The sequence below is a fragment of the Lepidochelys olivacea genome (assembly GCF_965140295.1).
Source record: "Lepidochelys olivacea isolate rLepOli2 genome assembly, chromosome: 10".
NCBI classification, from domain to species: Eukaryota; Metazoa; Chordata; order Testudines; family Cheloniidae; genus Lepidochelys; species Lepidochelys olivacea.
This window is the reverse complement of record NC_140420.1, coordinates 82,700,923-82,723,240: the sequence shown is the minus strand read 5'-3', so window position 1 is coordinate 82,723,240 and position 22,318 is coordinate 82,700,923. Positions and strand designations below refer to the sequence as shown.

Here is a 22,318-nt window from a genome sequence, read left to right as displayed (position 1 = left end):
TTACGACATCATCTCTCCCAGTTGCTTTGAGGAAAGTGGATTCTTTTGTTGCTACAGAAATCTTTTCACTCTAGTTGCATTACAGGGGCAGTAGGTGAGGTGATTCTTTTGATTTGTATTTCTAATCAATTTAGTGTGACCAGCGTTCATTTTCGAAGTACAGGCCCATTCCCTGACTGCAAAAGAAGACATGTAGGACACAGGGCAGAAATAACTTTTAAAGGAAAAATTACAAGATGTTTGCCAAATTGCAGTATATTAACTTTTCTATTCGAACTTATACATACTGGTCGCACACAGCTCTGGGGGAAGGGTAAGCTGCTGTCTTGTTTCTTCTAACTAACTTATAGGGAATAGATGAACGAGAAAAGTAGTATCCCCTTGTTACGTGTGTGTCTCTTAAACCCTACATGCATGTGGCTATTATGATTTAAAATTTCCTTGTTTAATATGCTTTGAGCACAGTTCTGTCCAGGAGGCTTTTCTGATAATGGTCTTATGCAAAATCAATGAAAAAATACTTTTTTTTTCCCCCCCAGTACTACGAAATGTCATATGGTTTGAATATTGAAATGCACAAACAGGTGAGTGATTCTCTTCCATATCCTGTCTCCTTTCCCTGAACCATGAAAATGAAGTCCTGGTTTTGATAAATAAAAGCTAACTGGTCAAATGGTTGGGGTTACACCTGTGTGGAGCTGTTGACCATGAGTAAATATGAAACTGAGTTGATGGAAGTCCAACACTTTTGCATATGTTAGGGAAGATTTCAGATTTTTTTAAATTGTTTACAAGGAGAGATGAAAGTAATGCTGTGAACTTTTCATACCGAGATGTGTACCCGGATTAGCACATCTTGTGTATATGATTAAACATGAAAAACACAGCTAATTAATACAGATTTGATTGTTGGTGCAACTCAGCATTCTTTAAGGTCATTCTTCTAATTAATACAGCACTGGAATGTATGACTTCAGAACAAATTGTCTTGTAGGATTTTAGCAGCCACTGCAGTGTGGCTCAATGCCATGTTTTACATCCTACATCTGGAAGGTGAAGAAATGTTTGCAACTTTTGTCTGCTCTAATGTATAATTTGCCTAAAGGGAAAACATGAAGGACTGTTGCAGAATGTGATGTGCTACCTTGATAAGATTAAAGCTAAAGAGCCTAAAGGCTGGGCACATGATGGTAAAACTTAAAGGAATGAAGTTATTATTGAGATTAGACCTGATTATTTGCGGTGCTGCTGCTTATTGGTTTTAAAAGTAGTTCTAAGAACTTCAGATAGATATAAGGTGACATCATCTTTGCAATTCATGAATCAAACCAGTTTGACTCAGTGTTTTTGTTAATAGCAATGTAAATCGTATTGACAGTCTCCTGAATAACAAGGTACTATAAGGTAACTAGGTAGTGGACTAGATTCAATACATGTTATTTAAATACACAGTGGTGCGGGCTTTATTTATCTTTTCTCCCCTTCAGTTCATACAGACTTGCTAGGTATATAGAATTATTTAAACAGTGACAAAAATAATTTACATTGGGTTTAGTCTTGCAAAATTTCTTCTGCCCATGCTGACTAGCCATACTTTTTTTTTTTTTGCTGCTTCCCTTCTGACAGGATCATTGCCTGGCAAAGATGCACTGTGATTTACAGACTTATTTTGATAGTTTTATATGCATTCATATAAAGAGGGAGCAGTAGATTAGCTAATATAGCTAAGTGTCCTCGTGTTTGGATAGTGACCTGTGTAGGGGGAAATGCAAAGACCTGTTCAGATGGACTTTGTGGTGCAGTGCTTTGGGGAGCCTGTAGCATTTTCTGGTTTTATGAAGCCGAAGAGACCTGTAAGGATAGAATTTCTACGTAGATCTCTTTGGGTGATGCGACCTTTTGATGCAGTTATATCCCATTGCTAATGGGAGTCTTATGTCTCTGTCAAGAGGACAACAGACCCTGAATGTTTTTATGAGAGTACATTTTGGGTCGTAGAACAAAACAAAACGTGCTGTTTTTATTACAGGATACGTTTTACCTCCACAACGTGTGCTGGAATTCTTTTCCTCTTTTTGGAAATCTGTGACGTATGCAGGGACATAAAATGAAATGTACCTTCTTTCGCAGCATTTAGTCTGGCAAACTGAATGAGGTGTTCATCCTGGCTAGTCTCTTTAAAATGCCTAGTGGCAGAGCTGTAGGGTAGAGTTAGGGTATGTTGCTAGATTGCCATTTTCTGTAACATTGCGAGCTGTGTTACAGTTTGTGTTTTTGTGAGAGAGTGAAAGGCCTTCTTCCCTTTGGTGGAATTTTGCATACTGATGTTATTACAGTGCAACAATGTTAGTTATGTACAAGTGTTTACATCTTGGGGCACTGTTCAAAAACAGCGAACCCTAACAGGGAAGCCTGGGTGGATCTGGTGTTCCCTGTCTTGTGTTCCTCCATTTTAAAGGTCTAAATAAGGATATTCGTCAAATGGTTCCTGAGTGGAACCTTTCTTGGCTGCTTTCATCATCGCGGGTGGCTGTATGTCCAGTACCTTATATTAGAATTGGACAGGGTCTCTGAGGAGAAGCTGTTTTTGTTGTTTGATCACCAATGGTGTGCTTGATGCTTCAGAAAAACAGAGCCACCATCCTTGCCTTAGCAGCTGAAATGACCGTATAGTCTGTTTCCTGAATCTCAGAATTGGGTGAAATGAGCAAAGAGGACAAGGGGGAGGGAGGGAGGGCGTGAGAACTCAGGAGAGAAGAGCAAGTATAATCTAAAAGGGTTTGTCACTCTTCCTGACTGCAAGGGCTTTACAAAATAAATCCTACCACTAATTGCAGTGTGGGTCCTGGGTGCATCTGGCTGAGGGTGGCTAGTCCTGAACAAACAAGTTTATCAGCTGACCTGTTTAGCGGTTGACTTGTGTTTATCTGCACACAATCAAGTAGACTGGAGTGCTTGAATTATTCATGCAGTGTCCTGCCCTCCAGACTTGACTGCTTGTGATTACATCTGCCTGAGACAAACACTGATGGATACTTCATCTTTAAGCAAAAGGGGATTGCCTGTCTGTAGGCTTATATAACAGATTATCTCTTCTACATTGAATATTAAAAGTGTGTGTGTTTTTTCTCTTTACCAAATCACAAAGAGAAATAAGAATAAAGGTGATTTCATGAATGACTCCATAGGCTACATGCAAGGAATTATGTATGAAGTGACAACTCACTCTATTGCATATGATTCAGGGAATTACTCCTAGTGTCTGCCACAGTCTCTTGTGGTAAGTGCTATGTTACCCAAATTCAATCTTCTTAAATACAAGTTTTACCTGCGTAGGATTTAAATATATAGTTGCTGCCCGGTAAGTTTTACTGAGGGTTTTTTTCTTTCCAATGTCAATTTTGCATTGCATCCACTTTATTGGTCCAATCTTGCTTTTTATCATCTAGAAAGATTTGGATGAAATAATCTAATTGAATAATCCAGAAAAGCAACTAATCATGTGTTGGGAGACAGAACGCCTGGTGGTAAATACCACTAGTTTCTAGTCTTGATGGCTAAGAGCTCAGCACATAAACATTTCTTGTTTTTAGAGTTCAACTAAGACTTTGGCCTTGGAACACATTTAAACCATATTGACACTTTCATGAGCGAATCCTGCTTCTTCTGGAATATTCCAAGAACACGATATACTTTATCATTCTTGTTAGCAAGGCGTGCCAGATAATAACTCGCTAAACACTTAAGAAGCCAAATAACTGCTTACTCTGAAACCTGCTTATTATGATACTTTCTGACATCTTAAGGTAGAAACAAATAGTTTCCAGCTATTTTAACCCTTAGTGACAGCTGGCTCATTAATTCCCACCTTTAACTCCTGTTGTTTTCGGTATTAGTGTCAGGAATCCTGGCAGCAGATCTAAAGATACCTGTTCTGAACTTTATTCCCTAAGGTAGCCTTGTTTGCCTTCTGCTGTTGTGGATTGTAGCTTGCCCCTCCACACCCCCTCCCTGAATTTAATTCTCATCAGTGAAGCTCTCCACTTTGCTAATAATGATAGCAGCCGCAAATAGCTTTCAACATGCCATTGACAGCCTGTTTGGAGAGAGCACTTGAAATAGTGCTAGACAGCTGAAAGTACCCATAATTGTGTACCAGAGTGAGAACCACACTGCTTAAGGACCTTATTTTCATGTGCTTAAAGAGACAATATCCTGGTTTCAACAAATGCTTCTAGTGCTTCACTGGCATTATTTATTCACCCCTCCCTTTTTGATTAAGGTTTCATGGGGTGGGAGGGCACAGATAGTAACAAAAAACCCCTGATTACTGACTAGCAAATGATATAAAATCAGACCAATCTGAATTGTCTGCTATGGGTAGTTGAGAATGTTTCTTAACCTAGACCTTTCCTTTCAACAAAGGTGAAAACGTGGCTTCACTTAAACCGGAGAACTTCCAAGTTTAGACGGGAGTTTGAAAGATCATTTAGGAAGACTTTTTTTCCTGTGGACATCTTTTTGTCTCCGTTTTTTCTTAGTCACTGAATAGCGTTGGTTCCACGTTACAGTGTGGCCAGCAGAGCATATCGCAAGAGACTACCCTAGTAATCCGTGGAGTTTACAGGGTTTAAACACCAGGCTGAAATCTGCTATGGAAAAAGCCAGTATTTTGGCAAAGCCTTCTTTAAATTGTGACTGGTGAAATAAAGTGGACTGAATTCTGCCCTCAGTTGTACATATGATGACGTCGCGCCCCCCCAGCCCCATTGAATTCAGTTAGGGACCTGATCCATGTGGGGATCAAAATTCTATGTGGCGTGCTCCTCCCCAGGGCAACTCCCCTGACATCAGCAGACATACTCACCCCAAGGATGAATTTGATCCAGTATTTATAGTATCCTAAATCCTATTCCTTTCCAGTCAGTTTTTGCTGTAAGATGCAAAGTGATGTCGTGTCTGTTCTGGAGGGGAGTCCGCTGTGATGTTGGAACAGTCTGGCTTGGGTGCCTTCACTGGCTGCGTGTTGCTAACCTGCTATATTCTTACAGAATATTCTGAGGCTAATTGACTTGGTGCTGTGACTGTTTCTATGCCAGGGGTACTAATTGCACTGGAATTGCTTGGGTTGTAGCCGTAGCTGGCTTTGAAGGTGTATCGGGGGGGGGGGGGTGCTCCGACGTTCTCTGTACTGACGCAGGCTGTGCTCCAAGATTTCAAGTGGGTATCTGTGGGTGGTCAAGCCAGTGCAAGGTTAGACCATTAGAAATGGAGCTTCACCTGCACTAAAGTGAAGACAAGGTTTGGGGAAAGGAACTGGCTGCGGACAAATGACGTCCTGGGCTGTGGAGTATTGCAATGTCTGTGCCGGCATCAATACAGTCTAAAAGGTTACCCTGTTTGTTTAATCCTCTCATTGCACTGGGTGCAGAACAATGACACTGACACAAGCAATGAGATTCCAGGTTGAAACGGTTGCTCTGCCTTGAACTTGCTGTGTAATGCAGAGTGGATCAGTGAGTACAGGACTTCGGCAGAACTGGCCGAGTTAGAAACCAAATGGCTTTTGAGTTTTTTTAGTTTGGGTGTTAAGTCGGTTTATGGGAGACCTTCAGTGTTTCAAATCCAATTCCACGTGTTTCGTATGATAAAAGGTGATTTGTGTATTTTAAACTTCACTCTGCCATGTCCATTTCTGAAGATGGAGCAATAGACGGGTGTGTCTGAAACCAAGAGAAATCACTACGGTGCAGGGTTAGTCCCTTAATGCAGTAACAGCCGATCCTGCTCTCTCCATATTGTTTGCATGAGAGCCCTCCGACTTCATTGTCTGTGCTCCAGTTGTGGCCTCTCTGTGTCCTAGAGTGTTGTGGGTTCTGGTAGCCCAGCTGGAACAGCTGTTTAGCCCATTTTCAGAGCGGGTGACTGTAACCGCCCCTGAGGCTAAAGCATACCGATCACGCGGCCAGCTGTGTGTTCTTGATGGGACAGGATTTATAACTTGTGCAAATGTTCTCTCTCCTTTCTTCGTGGCTCCAGCAACCTCCGCCCTGACTAGAACCTCAAGCCAGAGACGGGACTTGTGTAGCTGGTCACGTTCCTGGAAGGGCTGGGGAGAATTCATTGAGATTCAAGACTTGCCTGTCTCCTTGCCTTTTTTTAACAAGCTGTTTGGATTTTTCTCTGGCATTCTACAGTACAGCCCCATGTGAACATCCATATACACGTTTCCCCCTTCCTCTCCCACCCACGCTCCCAGCCCTTCCATTCTGCGGCATCTCCCTCAAGTCAGATGGGACGCTGCTGCTGGAGAGGAAGGAGCCCAGCCTCGGTGCTGTGAAGGACGGTGCTGTGAAGGACGTAGTGGCTCAGGGCCTGCTCTCCTCCTCTCTTGGGAACAGTGTATCTGCTTCAGCTTTTCCTTCCCTCTTCAGAAGCAACAGGTCGCTTCTGGGCAGCGTGGTGCCCCCTCCCTCGAGCTTCTGGCCCTGGAAGGGGACAGAGTAGATCCTGGGCCCCAGCCTTTCTGTGCAAGGGCAGCAATGATTTGCGGTGAACCTGGAGTCTGGATTGCACACTGAAAAACTCATCTCCCCAGGTAGCCGTGCCGGTGGCCTACCTCCCCCTGCTGCGGGCTCGTGGAGGATGCAATTCATGGTCAGCTGGATGGAGTTCCGTGTGGTTGCCGTGAATCTGTGTGCCAGTTCCCGGGGTGAGGCTTAAACTCACCTTTGCATTGCCCTGGTCCTTTTTGTAACTGGGCACCGTGTAAAAGCAGCCAATTACCTGCTTCACCGTAGCCCTGGCTGCAGGGTTGCAGAAGATGGCTGTAGCACAAGCATCTGACCGTGCCTCCCCCTCTCCGCCCCCCCCTCCAGTTGTCTGTCTCTCCTACACTGGCAAAGCAAAGTGCTTTGGAGCGTGGCTCAGACTTGCCACTGGCCAAAGCCGCAGTGGGGCTGTGCTTGTTTACCCCAGCAGCGACTTTGGCCCTGCACACGTAGTGATCGCTCATCTGTGGCTGAAACGCAGCTGTTGCTCCGCAGTGCTGAGCTGGTGTTCTCAGAAAAGAAGAATAACCGCGCCAGTCAAGACTGCAGAGGAAGGTGGCTTTTTATTTTTTTTTTTTATTTATTTTTTTTGGACAGAGTTTAACTACCCAAACTAGGATCTGGTCTGAATGGAAAATGCAGTGGGCTTTGGAACAACCACATGTGGTCAGGTCCTTGACTGATACCTCTCCTGGAAACTGCACAACCCACGCCACTTCGGCTGCACTGTCTGAGGTCTCCCAACCAAGATCAGATCAGACCCTCCAGAGCCTGTCTTCGCTAGTGAGACCACAGTCCAAGCTCATGTGGCTCCAGGCAAGTACTACTGTGGGTTGAAAATCAAGACCCTCTCTTTCTCTGTGAGTCCTGCTAACTTTGGTGGCACACTAGTTACCCACCCCCAACCATTTCTAACAAAAGGGCTGTATGGAAGGCCATGAAGCTGCAGTCAGGCGTGGAAGCCGGGGAGAGCTGCCCTGACAAAGTGTCTTAGACTTGCTGTGACTCAAGACTCTTTAGCAGCTGACATGTCTGTCTCTCTTTCCTCCCACACTGTCCTCCAACCACACCCACCTGCTCTGCAAAAATCCAGGTCCCTTTTTATCCAGTGTTAATTTGTGGAGCTGATCAGATTGGCAGCCCGAAAACTCAGCATAATGACTTGCCTTGGCATGGGTAATATGGTTTTACAGCCTGTTGCGGTCAAGCAAAGGCACAATTTGCATAATGTTCTGCGGGGATTAGGTTGTTGAGGTTGCCATGGCAATCTAACGGAGATGAATTGAGATTTTTCTTGGCAGGAATTGCCCGGTGGCACTCGGGGGAGGGCTCCGTTGCTTTGGAGGGGAGTTGATGAATGGGTAGTGATACTGGGAAGGTGTAATGCATGAAACCTTCCCCTGTTCTAGGCCAGCCAGTGATCCCCTTTAGAGCCCGATTCAACCTTAACGGGGACAAACAGCTTTTAATGTGCTTGGGAACTGCAAAATTAAAGTGAACAAATATTTAAAGATTATGGAATCTTATGTTAACAGGAAACCTAGCAGTCGTAAACATAACGTTTCTACAGATACTGGTTTTCTTTGTTTTCCTTTCTAAATTCCACAAGGAAAGTGTCCTTTTTTAAAAAACAGAACCTAAGTTTGGTTCCCAAATCCTTGCTGGAAGTTTAAGCAAAACTTGATTTTTAAAGTACTGGTAAAAGCAAAAACAAAACAAAGCCAAGTTCTGAAGTAGCTCTGAGTAAAAGCAAGTGTCCCCTTCTTTTTTCCTTATACAATGCCCTCTTTGAGAATTGAGTGAAACTGTGAAGGGTTCTTTATTTTGCACAGAGATGACCTTGCAGTAACAGTACAAGCTTATGACCAGAGGGGTGTCTCTTCCTGGCTGCAGTGAACAATTGGGTCCATGTCAAATGAGGACCCTGTGCTTATAGGATTTGTTAGAGCCAGGAAAAACAAAACTGAACCTGCCCCCGAGAAGTAATCACACCGAAAAGAGCAATACATTTAGTGCTCATTGCAGGAAGAGTTCAATAGGTTTCATTCGAAGGCGTAAATATTTAATGGAATTGTAGTTTATGTATAATTTGATCAATAAGCCAATGCAAAAAGGGTCTTTAAAGAGGCTTACCTATCACACAGCAATTTGTGATCTAAGCGGAAACCTTGCTGCAAGGCCCCACAGTTGTTATCCGCAGCACGACCGACGCGAAGTAAAACATTCGCTCCCTTTCTGATTGAACTCCGCGGAGTGCAAAGCAGGGCAATGGAGAGGCTGCCCAGAAGAACGTAAAATGTCAGTTGTTGATTTCACTCTTCCCCCTCCTGCGCTATACACCGCATACAGTAGCCCCTCAGCCTTACGAACACCAGAGTTACAAACTGACCACTCAACCACACACCTCCTTTGGAACCGGGAGTATGCAATCAGGCAGTAGTGGAGACCAAAAAAAAAAAAAAAATGTAAATATAGTACAGTGGTGGGTTAAACATAAACTAATAATAAAAGGGGAAAGCAGCATTTTTCTTCTGCATAGTAAAGTTTCGAAGCTGCATTAAGTCAATGTTCAGTTGTAAACTTTTGAAAGAACTTTTTGTTCAGAATTCCGAACATTTTACAGTTATGAGCAACCTCTATTCCTGAGGTCGTCATAACCCTGAGGTTGTACCGTATGTACCGTGTCGTGGCATCGCTTTTGTAACAAGAACAAAGATAACCCACAGCTAGGGAAGATGGGGCAGTTTAGTTATCTGTTGATTAGAGGAGAGTGGATGGAGACCCAAGACTTCTGAGTTCTAGTTTTAGCTCTGCCTTTGGATAAATTTGTTGCTTTGGGCTAATTGCTGACACTTCTGAGACTTCCTTTACCTTCTGTAAACTGGCCATAATCATCCCATTCCCACCCCCACCCCCTTGCAGGGGTGTTGTGAGGCTTAATGTTTGCAGAGTGCTGTGGAATCTTTGGGTGAAAGGTGCAAAGTGATTTCAGATTAGTCAACTGAAATCACCGGTGCTTACAGAACCTCTTTGAGGTATGACAATGTTGGAAAATTCAGTGGGCTGACTGCTAGACAATGTGTTGTCAAGCCATTGGTAATGTACTTGTATGTACAGGTTTCAGAATGTATTCACTTCAAGAGGTTTCTGATTCAAAACAAAGAGCCAAGGAGCAGTGAAGACCTCTGAAAGAGCTAGTAAAAGCATATGGTGCAATCTGATCAGTGAGGCTTTTCAGAAATAAGAAAAGGAGTACTTGTGGCACCATAGAGACTAATAAATTTATTTGTTAGTCCCTAAGGTGCCAGAAGTACTCCTTTTCTTTTTGTGGATACAGACTAACACGGCTGCTACTCTGAAGCTTTTCAGAAATGTCACTGTGGCTTTGGAAGTATACAATGGTGATGCCAAACAAAGGTTGGCTTTTTTGAATGTGGGGGGGGGGGGAGGAGAACAGGGTTAGTAAAATTATTTGCAGTGCTACTGTCACTGGGCGGAGGGAGGACAATGGTTCGTAAGAACTTTTCCTTGAGACAATCTCACCAGCTGTCATGGGGCATATAGTTACTTCCTGGCTCTTTGGAAAGGAAAGAGGGACCTGTGTTAAAATGATACGAATCTCTCTAAACATCTGCCCGCTGTAATAATCTTCACTGATTTTGCTCACTCTGGGTGCAGCAACATAACTAACAATAGCCTGTCCCAATGACTCCTGCAAACCATCACCTTCATCTGTAAAATTGTTGCCCAACTACTTTGTGCGTGTGGGTTGTTGTTTTTTTCCTAAGTAAATATTTTGGAAGTTGTTAAACTGAAATATCTGTGTGCAAAGTACATAAAAAATGAGGGAGCCCAGAATTCAAATATATGCCCCTTTAATGTTGTTGTGAAGCTATAAACTCTAATCACCAATCTATTAGAAGTCTTTGAGGATGCCAACAAGCATGTGGACAAGGGTGATCCAGGGGATCTAGTGTACTTAGATTTTCAGAAAGCCTTTGACAAGGTCCCTCACAAAAGGCTCTTAAGCAAAATAAGCAGTCATGGGATAAGAGGGAAGGTCCTGTCATGGACTGGGTAAAGGATAGGAAACAAAGGGTGAGAATAAATGGTCAGTTTTCACAATGGAAAGAAGTAAAGACTACTGGGACATGTGCTGTTCAACATATTCCTTAATGATCTGGAAAAGGGAATGAACAGTGAAATGGCGAAGTTTGCAGATGATACAAAATTACTCAAGATAGTTAAGTCCAAAGCTGATTGCGAAGACTTACAAAGGGATCTCACAAAACTGGGTGTCTGGGCAAGAATATGGCAGATGAAATTCAGCGTTAAGTGCAAAGTAATGCACGTTGGAAAACATCATCCCAACTATACATATATAATGATGGGGGTCTAAAGTAGCTGTTACCACTCAAGACAAAACTCTTGGTTTCATCCTGGGTAGTTCTCTGAAAACTTCAGCCCAGTGCACAGCAGCGATCAAAAAGGCTAATAAAGTGTTAGGAACTATTAGGAAAGGGGTAGAAAATAAGACAGAAAATATCATAATGTCTCTAAATAAATCTAGAGTGCACCCACACCTTGAATACTGTGTCCATTTCTGCTTGCCCAATCATAAAAAGGATATAGTGAAATTGGAAAAGGTTCAGAGAAGGGCAACAAATGAGCAAGGGTGTGGGACAGCTTCCACAGGAGGAGAGACTAAAAAGACATGGGCTGGTCAGTTTAGAAAAGAGACGATTAAGGGGCGATATGATAGAGGGCTATAAAATCATAAATGGTGTGGAGAAAGTGAAGAGAGAAGTTATTTACCCTTTCCCACAATACAAGAACCAGGGGTCACCCGATGCAATTAATAGGCAGCAAGTTTAATACAAACAAAAGGAAGTACGTACGCACACAGTGCACAACTAACCTGTGGAACTCATTGCCTTGGGATGTTATGATGGCACAAAGTATAACTGGGTTAAAAAGAGCTAGATAAGTTCCTGGAGGCTAGGTCCATCAATGGCTGTTAGCCAAGATGGTCAGGGATGTAACCCCATGCTTGGGATGACTGTCAGGAGCCGGAAGGGGAAAACTGGTGCTTCTCTCCAAAATTGCCCTGTTCCATGTACTCCTCCAGAAGCTCTGGTACTGGGCACTGTTGGAGACCAGATGCTGGGGCTAGATGGACTATTGGCCTGATCCACTCTCAACAGTTTTTATCTTCTTAAACTGCTATTTTAAGTGCTTAGATACCAGGTGGCTGAGTGCTCTAGAAAAGCCTTCGCTAGATGGAAGGTACATGAGCTGAGTCTGTGCAGTTTCAGGGGAGATGGTGAGTTTTCTGGAAAACCTGGGGGAAAGGTCCAGCGAGTCTAGAACATGCCTGTTTGCCTTCATATTGCTGTCTAACAGTGGAGGTATTTTCTGGCCATCTTGTTGCTAACGGAGCAGCTTCCTGAGGAGAGGGTGGTGGGGAGGGGGAGATGCAAGTTGACCTAATTAATCATTTCTGTTTTAGTGATAACAAGCGGCTCTGAATTATCAAAAGGAATTTTTAAATGTTTGATCGTGTTCCAGTGTGTACTTTCGACCTGCAGTATTGTTGAAGCAGTATTTCTTGAATTCTTCCTGATGGTCAGGCTGTGTTTAAGTTGGATCAAAAGCTGTTTTAACAGCTGTCTTAATGGGCAAGGCTGCTGATATTAACCCTTGGAACACAGGGCTTGCCCCCCCCCTCTGGGGGGGGGGGATGTGAGAACCTGGATTTGTGCTGGAAATGGCCCACCTTGATTATCATGCACATTGTAGGGAGAGTGATCACTTTGTTTGAGCTATTACCAGCAGGATAGTGAGTCTGTGTGTGTGGTTTTTGGGAGGGGGGTGAGAGAACCTGGATTTGTGCAGGAAATGGCCCAACTTGATTATCATGCACATTGTGTAAAGAGTTGTCACTTTGGATGGGCTATCACCAGCAGGAGAGTGAATTTGTGGGGGGGGGGGGGAGGGGGAGGGTGAGAGAACCTGGATTTGTGCTGGAAATGGCCCACCTGATGATCACTTTAGATAAGCTATTACCAGCAGGACAGTGGGGTGGGAGGAGGTATTTTTTCATATTCTCTGTGTATAAATAAAGTCTGCTGCAGTTTCCACGGCATGCATCCGATGAAGTGAGCTGTAGCTCACGAAAGCTCATGCTCAAATAAATTGGTTAGTCTCTAAGGTGCCACAAGTACTCCTTTTCTTTTTGCGAATACAGACTAACACGGCTGTTACTCTGAAACCAATCTTAAAAAGAGCAGTTGTTTGGAGACCTCTCATGCCCCCTTTAGATTTGAATGCTAATGTGTTTTGGCATAGTGATGCAATCGTATAATAGGTGACTGACTGACAGCCATTTGCATTACTGTAAGCTTTCTTGGTCAGCAGGAGCTGGGCTTGCTGCAGGGGTAGGCAGCCGGAGCAGGGAAAGCTGTCTCATGTCCATGCCCCTCCTGTGAATGGAATCCCATCCAGTCAACAGAAAGGATGGTGCCTTCAAGTGGAGGCCTTCAGCGGTGGGTGGACCAGGGAAAGGAGACCATGACGCTTCCTCAGGGCTTCGCTGTGGCTGGGGCAGAGCACTGGCTCTTCCCCGCTGTTTCAGAACAGGCCACGTGCCTGATGGGCGGGTCTGATGCCAATGTGTTTTCAGTGCCTAAATACTTGGGGGATCCTCTGTCTTGGCATTTATACTGTTCTCCTTCTCTTAGCATGTGAGCGCTTGACTGGCACTTCACAAATCCCTATGACTGGAAAGTTGCTCCTGAGTACAGTTTTCAAAAAGGACCAAGTCCCATTGGTTTTTCACTAAGAGCGAGGATCCCAAGGGTCTGAGTCGCTGTTGAAAATGGAAGTTAGACCTTTTTGAAAATTTTACCTGTAGCTTTTCCCCCTGGATTGGAGGTGTTGTGGCAAAACCCACTTTCTTGAAACATCTTCAATGTGACGCTGCAACTATTTCGATATAGGGGTTTGGCATCTCTTCCGTGCCGCCTTATGATCACACAAGGTCTGGTGGTAGTTAAATAGTCTATCGTTTCCCCCACACACCAGGGCCCTAAGCATAGCTTTGCTTGGAATAGGCACATAACTGCAGAAAGCTAATGCAACATTTGGTTTACTTTCTTTTCCAGAACTCCTTTGCTTGGTGTTGAACTGCCCTATAGCTAGGATTTCTCCTTTCTGGAGAGCTAAAAGTCTGTTATCTGTGTCTTAAACTGAGTCTATGGCCTACTTTTCAGCTGTTCTAAGACCCAGTGCTTAAGGCCCCTTACACTGCCACATATGGATGTGTTACATTAACTCTCCCTTTAAGTTCTTCTTTCAATGGCAGAGTGGTGTATAGGGATCTCAGTGAAGAGTCAGTTCTATAATATTTAAGTTTAAAATATGAACTGCTGACTCATATGAAATCTAGGTTTTCACTTATCCTAAAACATTTTACTCAACAGAGATGTTGCAAAAACCACAATTTGACAGTGGAGAACATTTATTAAACTTCTGAGTTATGTGGTCAGCTGACGGGTGCAAATGGGTTTGGGTTAAAGTTCTTGAATGTAATGTAAGTGCTGCAGAATTAACTAGAATGACTTAAAAAAAAAATTGCAGAGGAAAGTCGAGATCAGAGTAAGATGTTGGTTGTTCACAGCACTGCCTAAGATTCGCCAGGGACTAACCACCTGCACAGGGCTTGTATGTGAAGCTTTTCTTTCTGAAAGAAAGCCCTTAACTCTTGGAAATAAGTAGCGTGAATGCAGTATGATCTCAACAAGCTGTCACACGGAGATCTGAGCTGAGACTGCAGAATTCATTTTACATTTGAAAGAAATGAACTGTCGTAAGCAAATTTCTTCAAAAACAGCAGAAATGTTTAGATAAAGCTTCAGAATTATGTTAATCAGCATAGCTCAAAGCCACCTCCACTTTGGAATTGTATATAAGCTATCTGAACGCCACGGTGATCTTTTAAAGTTCCCTTTCAAATAAAGTAATAACCTAAAGTGAACTGATGAGTGGAGAACGTCGATTTATGAGTTGAGAAATGCTGTGGTGATTAGATGTTCTGTTAGATGCCTAGAAAAATGGACAAGGATCACAACTCCATGCTGGGATGAGGATTAATTGCTAAAGTGTGAATAAAACCAAGCTGGTCTTTGTGCTGCTTTACAGTCTAGCTTATTTAAGTGTCTGTGTGACTGGGTTCCATAAACCTGTGGATGTTGCTTTGGCTTAAGTGATCTGCTAGAGTAACCACAGTGTCCTTGCAACAGCTGCAGGGAGATTGATATGAAACTGACACATTAGGCTAATACATTTTTTCACATGCTCCCTTGCTGATTTGGATAACATCAATATTTTAACCATTTAGATTATTTTTTTCTTGAGACCATCATGGTAAAAAATACAGACAGACGTGAAACTGGTTCAGTTTATCCCAATCTTGTTTTGCATCATTTAGCTTTTGTCAGGAAAAGGAATTCAAAATTTGCCAGATCAATAAAACAGTTATTTCCTCCATGAACCTGGCATGAAGGATTTAGAGAAGGTATATTTGTGTGCTCTTGATGCCTCTTTAAAATTAGCTCCTTATTATGTGACATGATCAATGGAAGGAAGGGGGAAGGGGGGGGATGGTTGGTTTGGGGGTTTTTGTTTGTTTTTTATCTTTATTCCAAGAAAAGTCTGTCTGTCTGTCTTAATGCATTAATATTTCTGACATGTCCACCACAAGGTGATTTTAGACTAAACTAAATGCGGTCTTTTCTTTTTCTTTTCTTTTGTTTTAGACCGAGATTGCTAAAAGATTGAACACAATTCTAGCTCAAATCATGCCTTTTCTGTCACAAGAGGTAAGGGAATGGATGTGAATTGTTACCGTATGACCGTCTTCCATTCACATAGTGCTGATAGTGATGAGAACAATTTGGAAAGTCATGTTGGGCCAAGGGGAGGTTGTGCTAGACGCATCCTGCTCGTGCTACAAGTCTTTAGACTCAGGTTCAAATTCGGACTCGTGGCACAACGAAAAAGGTTTCGGACTGGCTTAACAGTCAGTTTTGCAATATGCACAATCACAATGTGGGAAGACTGTCCGCCTCTGTTTAACAGAGGCCATGGGTGCAGGCACGACAGACAATGCATGTGAGTTATCAGAGTGGTAAAAGGAAACTTGCATAGTGCCCAGCTCTGTTGCGTGCTGCTCAAAGCTTTCTGGGCCAGTGCAACTCCCAGTAGAGGAGGGAGCTGAAGCTAATCCCTAGCTCCTCATTTTCATGAGCAAACTCCCCAAGCAAAGTGATGGTAGGTTGCTGAGGCCTTTGCCCCTTGACTTGGGTATCCAGGCTTTCTTTGATCTTTCTTTACTTGGAAACATTCCTTATTCTAATGTGCCTTTGAAATTTTGTTCTCTTAGCACCAACAGCAGGTTGCCCAGGCTGTTGACCGTGCCAAGCAAGTGACAATGACAGAGCTGAATGCTATCATCGGGGTACGTGGACTTCCAAATCTGCCTCTCACCGTGTGTATACCCCTTTTATTCCTATCATTTACCATGACCAGAGACAATCCTGCACTTAGTTGGCTTTGAAGAATGGCAGCTTGCAAAGATACTGACAATCAGGAACGTTTCTCTGAACCTTAGTCTCTTCCAGAGGGCTGCACTTTACTAATTGAAATTCCCAGTTTGATCGAGTAGTCTTGGAATCAGAAAACTGATTCAGGGCTGGGACCAGGTCCCTGTAGCCCAGCGCGCAGTGAGGCCCTGATCCTGAATGAGGTCTTTGAGCATTCCTGCAGTGCAAATATGAGTGTCCTCATTAGCCTCTAAGTGCTCTAACTGATTTTAGAGGTGGGTTTAAACAGCATGAGGTGCTGCCAGTGTGATGAAAACACCTTTTCTTAGCGCTTTACTTTTTACTCTTCTTTTAAAGCCTCATCAGCCATGGGGAAAGGGACTGATTTCTCCTTTTAGCAGCTGGTGATGATGATGCTGCTACAGATCAAATCACTGAGATCAATCAAAATGCAAAATTTTTGTAAAAAAAATCTGTATTTAAGCCCAATATGGGAAACTAGCTAAACCTTTCTGAGATTTGGGGCTGTTCTTGATTGGTTGTTATTCTTTTAATTGGTCTGGATGTGTTAGCCCTTCTTCTGGCCACCTGAGATCAGATGTCTCTGTTGTATTGTTTTTGTGAAATGTGCCATAAATACGATTGACTTGGTGTTCCACGCATTAAGTTACTCATGTAAATGTTCCGGGTGTTTATCACTAAGATCCCAAAAGTTGAACACTGCAATGGTTTTAATTGTTTCTAGCAGTGATAGAATTACCTTTGCCAATTGTTCTGCTTGATCGGTCCTCAAAATAGGTCTTACATTTGATGTACTACAGGTATTTACTCAAAATCCCAACAGAATGTGCAGTAATTGAGTACTACTATTCCGCTCCCATCTGCAGACCGAGCCCTTTTGTCTGTCGGAGCTAGAACCATGGGGTCAGTTAGAAGTCTGATTTTCAAAGAATAAACTCTAATGCGTTAAAGTAATTTTTCATTTAGCTCTTAAGCTAAAAGAAACTTCCCCCGAACTACTTTGTCATGTCCATTGTGCCAGCACTTGGTTCTTTCCATTGTTCTTATCGGAGCAGAGGCAAACGTGGCTCCTCTTCCCTGGTAATAGCCTCATCATTGTCATCTTATGAACTGTTGTCAACGTGGGACTCTCAATAATTGTTGTGCCCCATGAAAACGGTGGCTCTCAAAACCGAGTCTGGATTGATGGTTTGAACTGGGTATTTGGCCCCAATAACCTCTAAGGTAGATCAAAGCTTTGGCTCGGACTCCTTGACGTTGCCTTTTAACACGTTCTTGTGGAAGCCAAGTTTGAATTACATGTGCAGGGACACATGGAAACGCTTTGATAGACTCAAGAATGTGTCTTGTTTGTTTGGCATGGGTGTCTAGTTCTCAAGTATGTTTAATGATTTGCAGTGGGTGTTTGTGCTTTGGCCTCCGATGGCACAGAGCAATGCAGGCAATTTGCCACATCGTTTGCAAACTTTCCTCATGACAGCCCCTCTTAAACTAGGGTTTTAAGATGACTTTTAAAGAGATGATCCTGCTGTGTCGTCGGCCTTGCTGCTGATTTCCCGTTCTTGGCATTTCTGGTGCCACCACGCTGGAGTTGTGCGCTCTTGCTCCTCTCTTTGGCTGGGGAGCAGGGTGATCCCGGGGCTCAATAGTGTAAGTGTGAAAATGGAGACGTTTCTTTGATTAGCTTCTTTTAAGTAGTATTTAGGAGGCTACACAGCAGGTCAAGACAGCTTGAGGCAGATATTGGAATTCAATTAAGGTAAATGAGTGGAGCCTGTGACCCCCATTTCCAAGGTAATTGCTTCCTCAGATCAGAGTGAATGCAACTGTCGTCCCATCGTTAAGCAGGCAGCCATTTAATCGTTTTGCCTGACACATTTTCACAAGGCAGGAATTATGGGCAGGCGCTCAGTGCGTTTGCTCGGGCGGCCATGCTTGACTGCACACTTGCAAAGGATAAAAGCTAATCCAGTCAAGCGTTTTTATCTTGTCAAGGAAGGAACCCAAAAGTGGCTGCTGTCAGAAAGACAGCAAGAGATCACCATGAGCTTTGATCGTGCGAGAGGAGAGAGGGTTCGACATTAATGCAGTGCGTGGCCCACCCCCGATGGCTTAGCGGATATGCGCTGCAATGTGGCAGATCTGCTTGGTGTTGACCTCTGGTTCACTAGGCATTGCAGAGGGGGGAGGGGATCACCCCAACCTCTGAGGGGCAGACTGGTTGTGTAATTCCCGCTGCTTTTTCATGCCCATAAACAGCGAGCCACAGAGCAATACTGCTTCTTTGGAAGGAACAAGAGCATGCCTCTCTGGGGGCGCTGACCATGACACTTGGAGGACTTGGGTGGTTCTGTAGGGCAATCGGCAGTCCGAGCGTGAAAGGCTGTCTGAACAGAGCACCCTGGCCTTTGTAACATGGGGCACTGCCCAGTGCGGCAGAGCCAGCCCTTCCCTGGAGAAGTCCCTGCTCTTGATTCCCTGGGACAAGGTTCTTGAACTGCTCAGCCGTTGAAAGGAGCCAGCTAGTGTCATTTGCAGCCTCAGAGCTCCTTCAGACACATGAAGCTGAGAGATGGGATCTTCGGCGAACTTCCTGTCTCTCCATTGTGTGCACACCCCCTGCTTATTGCTGTTGGGTTGTTTGTGTGGGGCATGGTTGCTTGTGCTGACTTTTGGGGGAAAGGATGTGTGTGCATGTACATAAAACCCCATACCTAGACAGTGACATGGGCTGTGTCAACAGAAGCGGGAAAGGTGGAGGAGATCTCGAATTTGATGCCTGCTAAACTTGACAATGACACTTTAAGGAAATTTTTTATGGGGAAACAGGTTTGTTATAGTATGCAAGTAGGACTTTCTTTATAAACACCAGGAACGTATCTTTATAAGCTAGTGAAGGAATCCGCCTTTTAGTTCAGATGCTGCAGACAAAATTGACAAGTATGAAAATGCAGCAGATCATTAAAACCTCTTCTTCCCTCCCCGCCCCCCTTTGAGGTCAAGAACTGTTAATTTTATGCGTCTAGGCCATTGTCTTACAGTTCTCCTGCTCCAGGCTTCTGTGAAATTGAGCCCTCGATTTGGTTCTAGCTCTGGAAATGATTAGACTACTTCACTAAATGTAACGCAAGTGGTGAACTCAAGTGGTGAACCATTAAATCGGTTAACAAAGGCATGAAGTATGATGTACATAATCCAATTAAAAACAGCTACATACAAGATACTCCTTGCCAGCCTCCCTTGTAAATTGTCACCTCCTCATATCTTAACCATATTTGTTAAGACCCCGGAAGGAAAACATCTTTGTGTCTGTGCATCTCCAGCAATTCCTTTTTGTGGGGGGTTAGGATGTAAGGGAGAGAAGTAGGAGCTCCAACAGCCATGCTAAATTCCAAACTTCTGCTTTTGGAAGTTTTCAGCCTAGGTGTTAATAGTCACCAGGGATAAAATCAGTAGCTTTTCCCGAAGGCGTCTCTTCGCCCTCTCCAAAGGCCCAGTATGCAAGAGAGGCCTCTGGCTTTACCTTCCTCATTACTCTCTGCTGTCTTTACCACTGGGTTTGGAAGACCTATCTCTCGATCACACTTTCCATCAGAGATTTAATTCTGAAGGGCTTCTTTCCAATGCCCACCTCACTGCAGTGACAGTCATTCCAGCCATTCTTTTTTAACCTCCCTGGCTGGGGTACCAAGCTGCACCGGTGCAGACTTCACAGTGTAGCGAAAGCCATGGTCCCACTAGTGGGGTGTCACCATCTCAACCGCAGCCCTGCTAATGCACACCAGCGGGGCTGTGCTGTCGCTGAAGGCGAAGGTGTGATCTCTCCTGCCCAGCACTCTCCACTCGCATCTAAGGTACTAATTTCAAAGCTTGGGTAGGGCCACGGAATGGCTAACCTCAGCGTGCACACTCGGATACTCCTTGCTGCTGTGCTAGGAGGTAGACTTTAACATGGCCTCTCTCTCCAGGCTCACGCCAGCCATGTGGGCAGGGACTTAACTCTCTTCAAACTTACTTTCAAGAGCATTTTTTAAAAAGTCATTTTTTTTCCCCCCAAAGCAAAAAAGCTTTGGGGACAATTTCAAATAAAACAGGAGGAAAAACCCCACATTTTATTCTCTTGTATACTACGTTTATCAGCAAGTCTTTAAAAAAAGAAAAGAGAAGAAAACCCCTTGCTAGTATAACAGAGAAACAAAACACGGTCAGATGGAGAGCTCATTAGAAATGTTTTCCCCTCTTTTGTCAGTAGTGGGCTGTGTTGGGCTTAATCTCTCTCTCTCTGAAAGGAAGTTGAGTCTTATAAATAATACAAGAAAATTTCATCTCACGAAGTGCCTAGATACTACAGAGATGGATGCTATCCAAAACCTCCAAGGCTCCAGCTTTGGAGCACCTACGGAAAACAAATTAGTACGTGCTTAGCACCCACCAGCTGCCAAGCTCCTCCTCTCCCCAGTACCTCCCCCTCCCCACCACACTGGCAGCCCCGCTGATCAACTTCTCCCCACCCCGCCCAGCGCCTCCCACCCACTGCAGATAAGCTGTTCCCTGGCATGCAGGAGGCAGAGCAGGGATGGGCATGCTCCGGGGAGGGGGTGGGTAGAGGCAGGGCTGGGGTGCGGCCTTGGGAGAAGGGGTAGACTGGGAGTGGGGTCTGGGGTGGGGAGTCGAGCATCTTCCCCTCCCTCCCCACCCCCCGGCTAGAGAGGAAGTTGGTGCCTACGGATTCACTTTCCTCATTCTTTAGAGGTGAGTGCTTAAAGATAACCCCCTAACCCCCAATACTCGCCACAAACAGGCCATGTTGGCCTGGCTCAAGAGGAGATGGGTTTGTGGGGAATGGAGGGCAAATGAAGGTTTGGGTTTAGAGAGCTTCATTGATTTCGGTAGCCAATTATGGTTCATCTTTGTCTGTCAGTCCCTCGTAAATCAAAACAAGGAAGTTAAATATACCCAGTGTGGCTGCGAGGGGGCCGGCCTGACGGCCTGCAGGAATCAAAGGGAGTGGATTTCTGCAAGCAGAGGAATGATTCAAGAGGGTGTAGCTAAGGATAATAGGATGATGCTAAGAACTGCTAGTTAGTGGGATAATCTGCCGAAGGAAGTGGTGGGGGTGCCATCGCTCAGCACATCTCCGACTCAATGGGACCAAACCCTGGGGAATGCCCAGCCGGGAGCCATGCTGCAGAGGCAGGAAGCTGTGCTCGGTGACAGACCACATCCCTCCCGTTTCCACAGGTGGTGATTCCGAAGGTGGCTGGTCTTTGGGTCACATTGCGATGAGTGAGTTTTGGCTAACGTCATGGGCAGCGTGAATGGTTGCAGCCACCTCATAAACTGCTGCTTGCTTTTCTCTCCTGAGAGGCAGAGTGGGAAGTTTCTTTCCTGTTTGCACAGCATGGTCCTCGTGCGTTATGCACAGACCACGGAGTCCTCTTGTCGACAATTCTGTGGTGCCAGCAACAGACGGGGCCATGGGCTATAAAATGCAGGTGTGTAGCTTCGTGGCTCTTGCAGCATAGGTTCAGGCCTGTCCCCTTTAAGACTGATGCCACTGAAGTCAATGGAGAGTATTTCCATTGGCTTCAGTGGATGTAGGATCAAGCCACCTGAAATCCCCACACCCTTTCGCCTCCCCTCCCCACTACCAAAGCGCGGAGGGAGGCGCGAGCTTTGGGAGTGAAACTGCTTTTGAAGGAATAGGTTGGCCTCTTGCATGGCTGAGAAGTGACGTTTCTGGAATAGGCCATGCTTCAAATGTGCAGTTCACTCTGAAGCAATAAATAGTGCCAGCTTTCAAATCGCAGCCCCGTGTGGGGATTTCCCCCTTTGTGAAATGTGCCCTGCTGAGAGTGCTAGAAACCGAAAGCTTTCTGTGGAGAACCCCATCAGGCACACTGGCACAGTCATGCTTCCCCTGGCCCACACCCTGCCCCTTCACTCTGCATCACCTCTGGGCTTCACCATTTCCACTGAGCTCTGGGCCTCTTGCAGCTGTTGAAGGATATGTCTGTCCATCAGTCCTAGCCTCCACTCCATGCTAATGCCACGCAGTGGCCTAGGCGAGCTAAGCTGCACACATTGGCAGGTCACTAGTTTTGGATATGCCTTAAAACAGATCTTCTTTATGGGAAATGACCA

The 22,318-nt window shown here is 44.6% G+C and overlaps 1 protein-coding gene across 9 annotated transcripts in view; it reads left to right on the top strand.

Moving 5' to 3' along the window:
- Positions 1-22,318, top strand: part of TLE3 (TLE family member 3, transcriptional corepressor) — a 44,843-nt gene that overhangs the window by 2,312 nt on the left and 20,213 nt on the right. For 5 of the 9 annotated variants that reach the window (XM_084641490.1, XM_084641489.1, XM_084641491.1 and 2 more), the window contains exons 4-6: positions 540-584; positions 15,368-15,430; positions 15,994-16,098. In XM_084641490.1, the coding sequence (XP_084497616.1) occupies positions 540-584; positions 15,368-15,430; positions 15,994-16,098 (213 nt within the window). The remainder of the gene's footprint in view (positions 1-539; positions 585-15,367; positions 15,431-15,993; positions 16,099-22,318) is intronic. The other 4 variants (XM_084641497.1, XM_084641493.1, XM_084641492.1 and 1 more) reach the window with 1 other exon arrangement.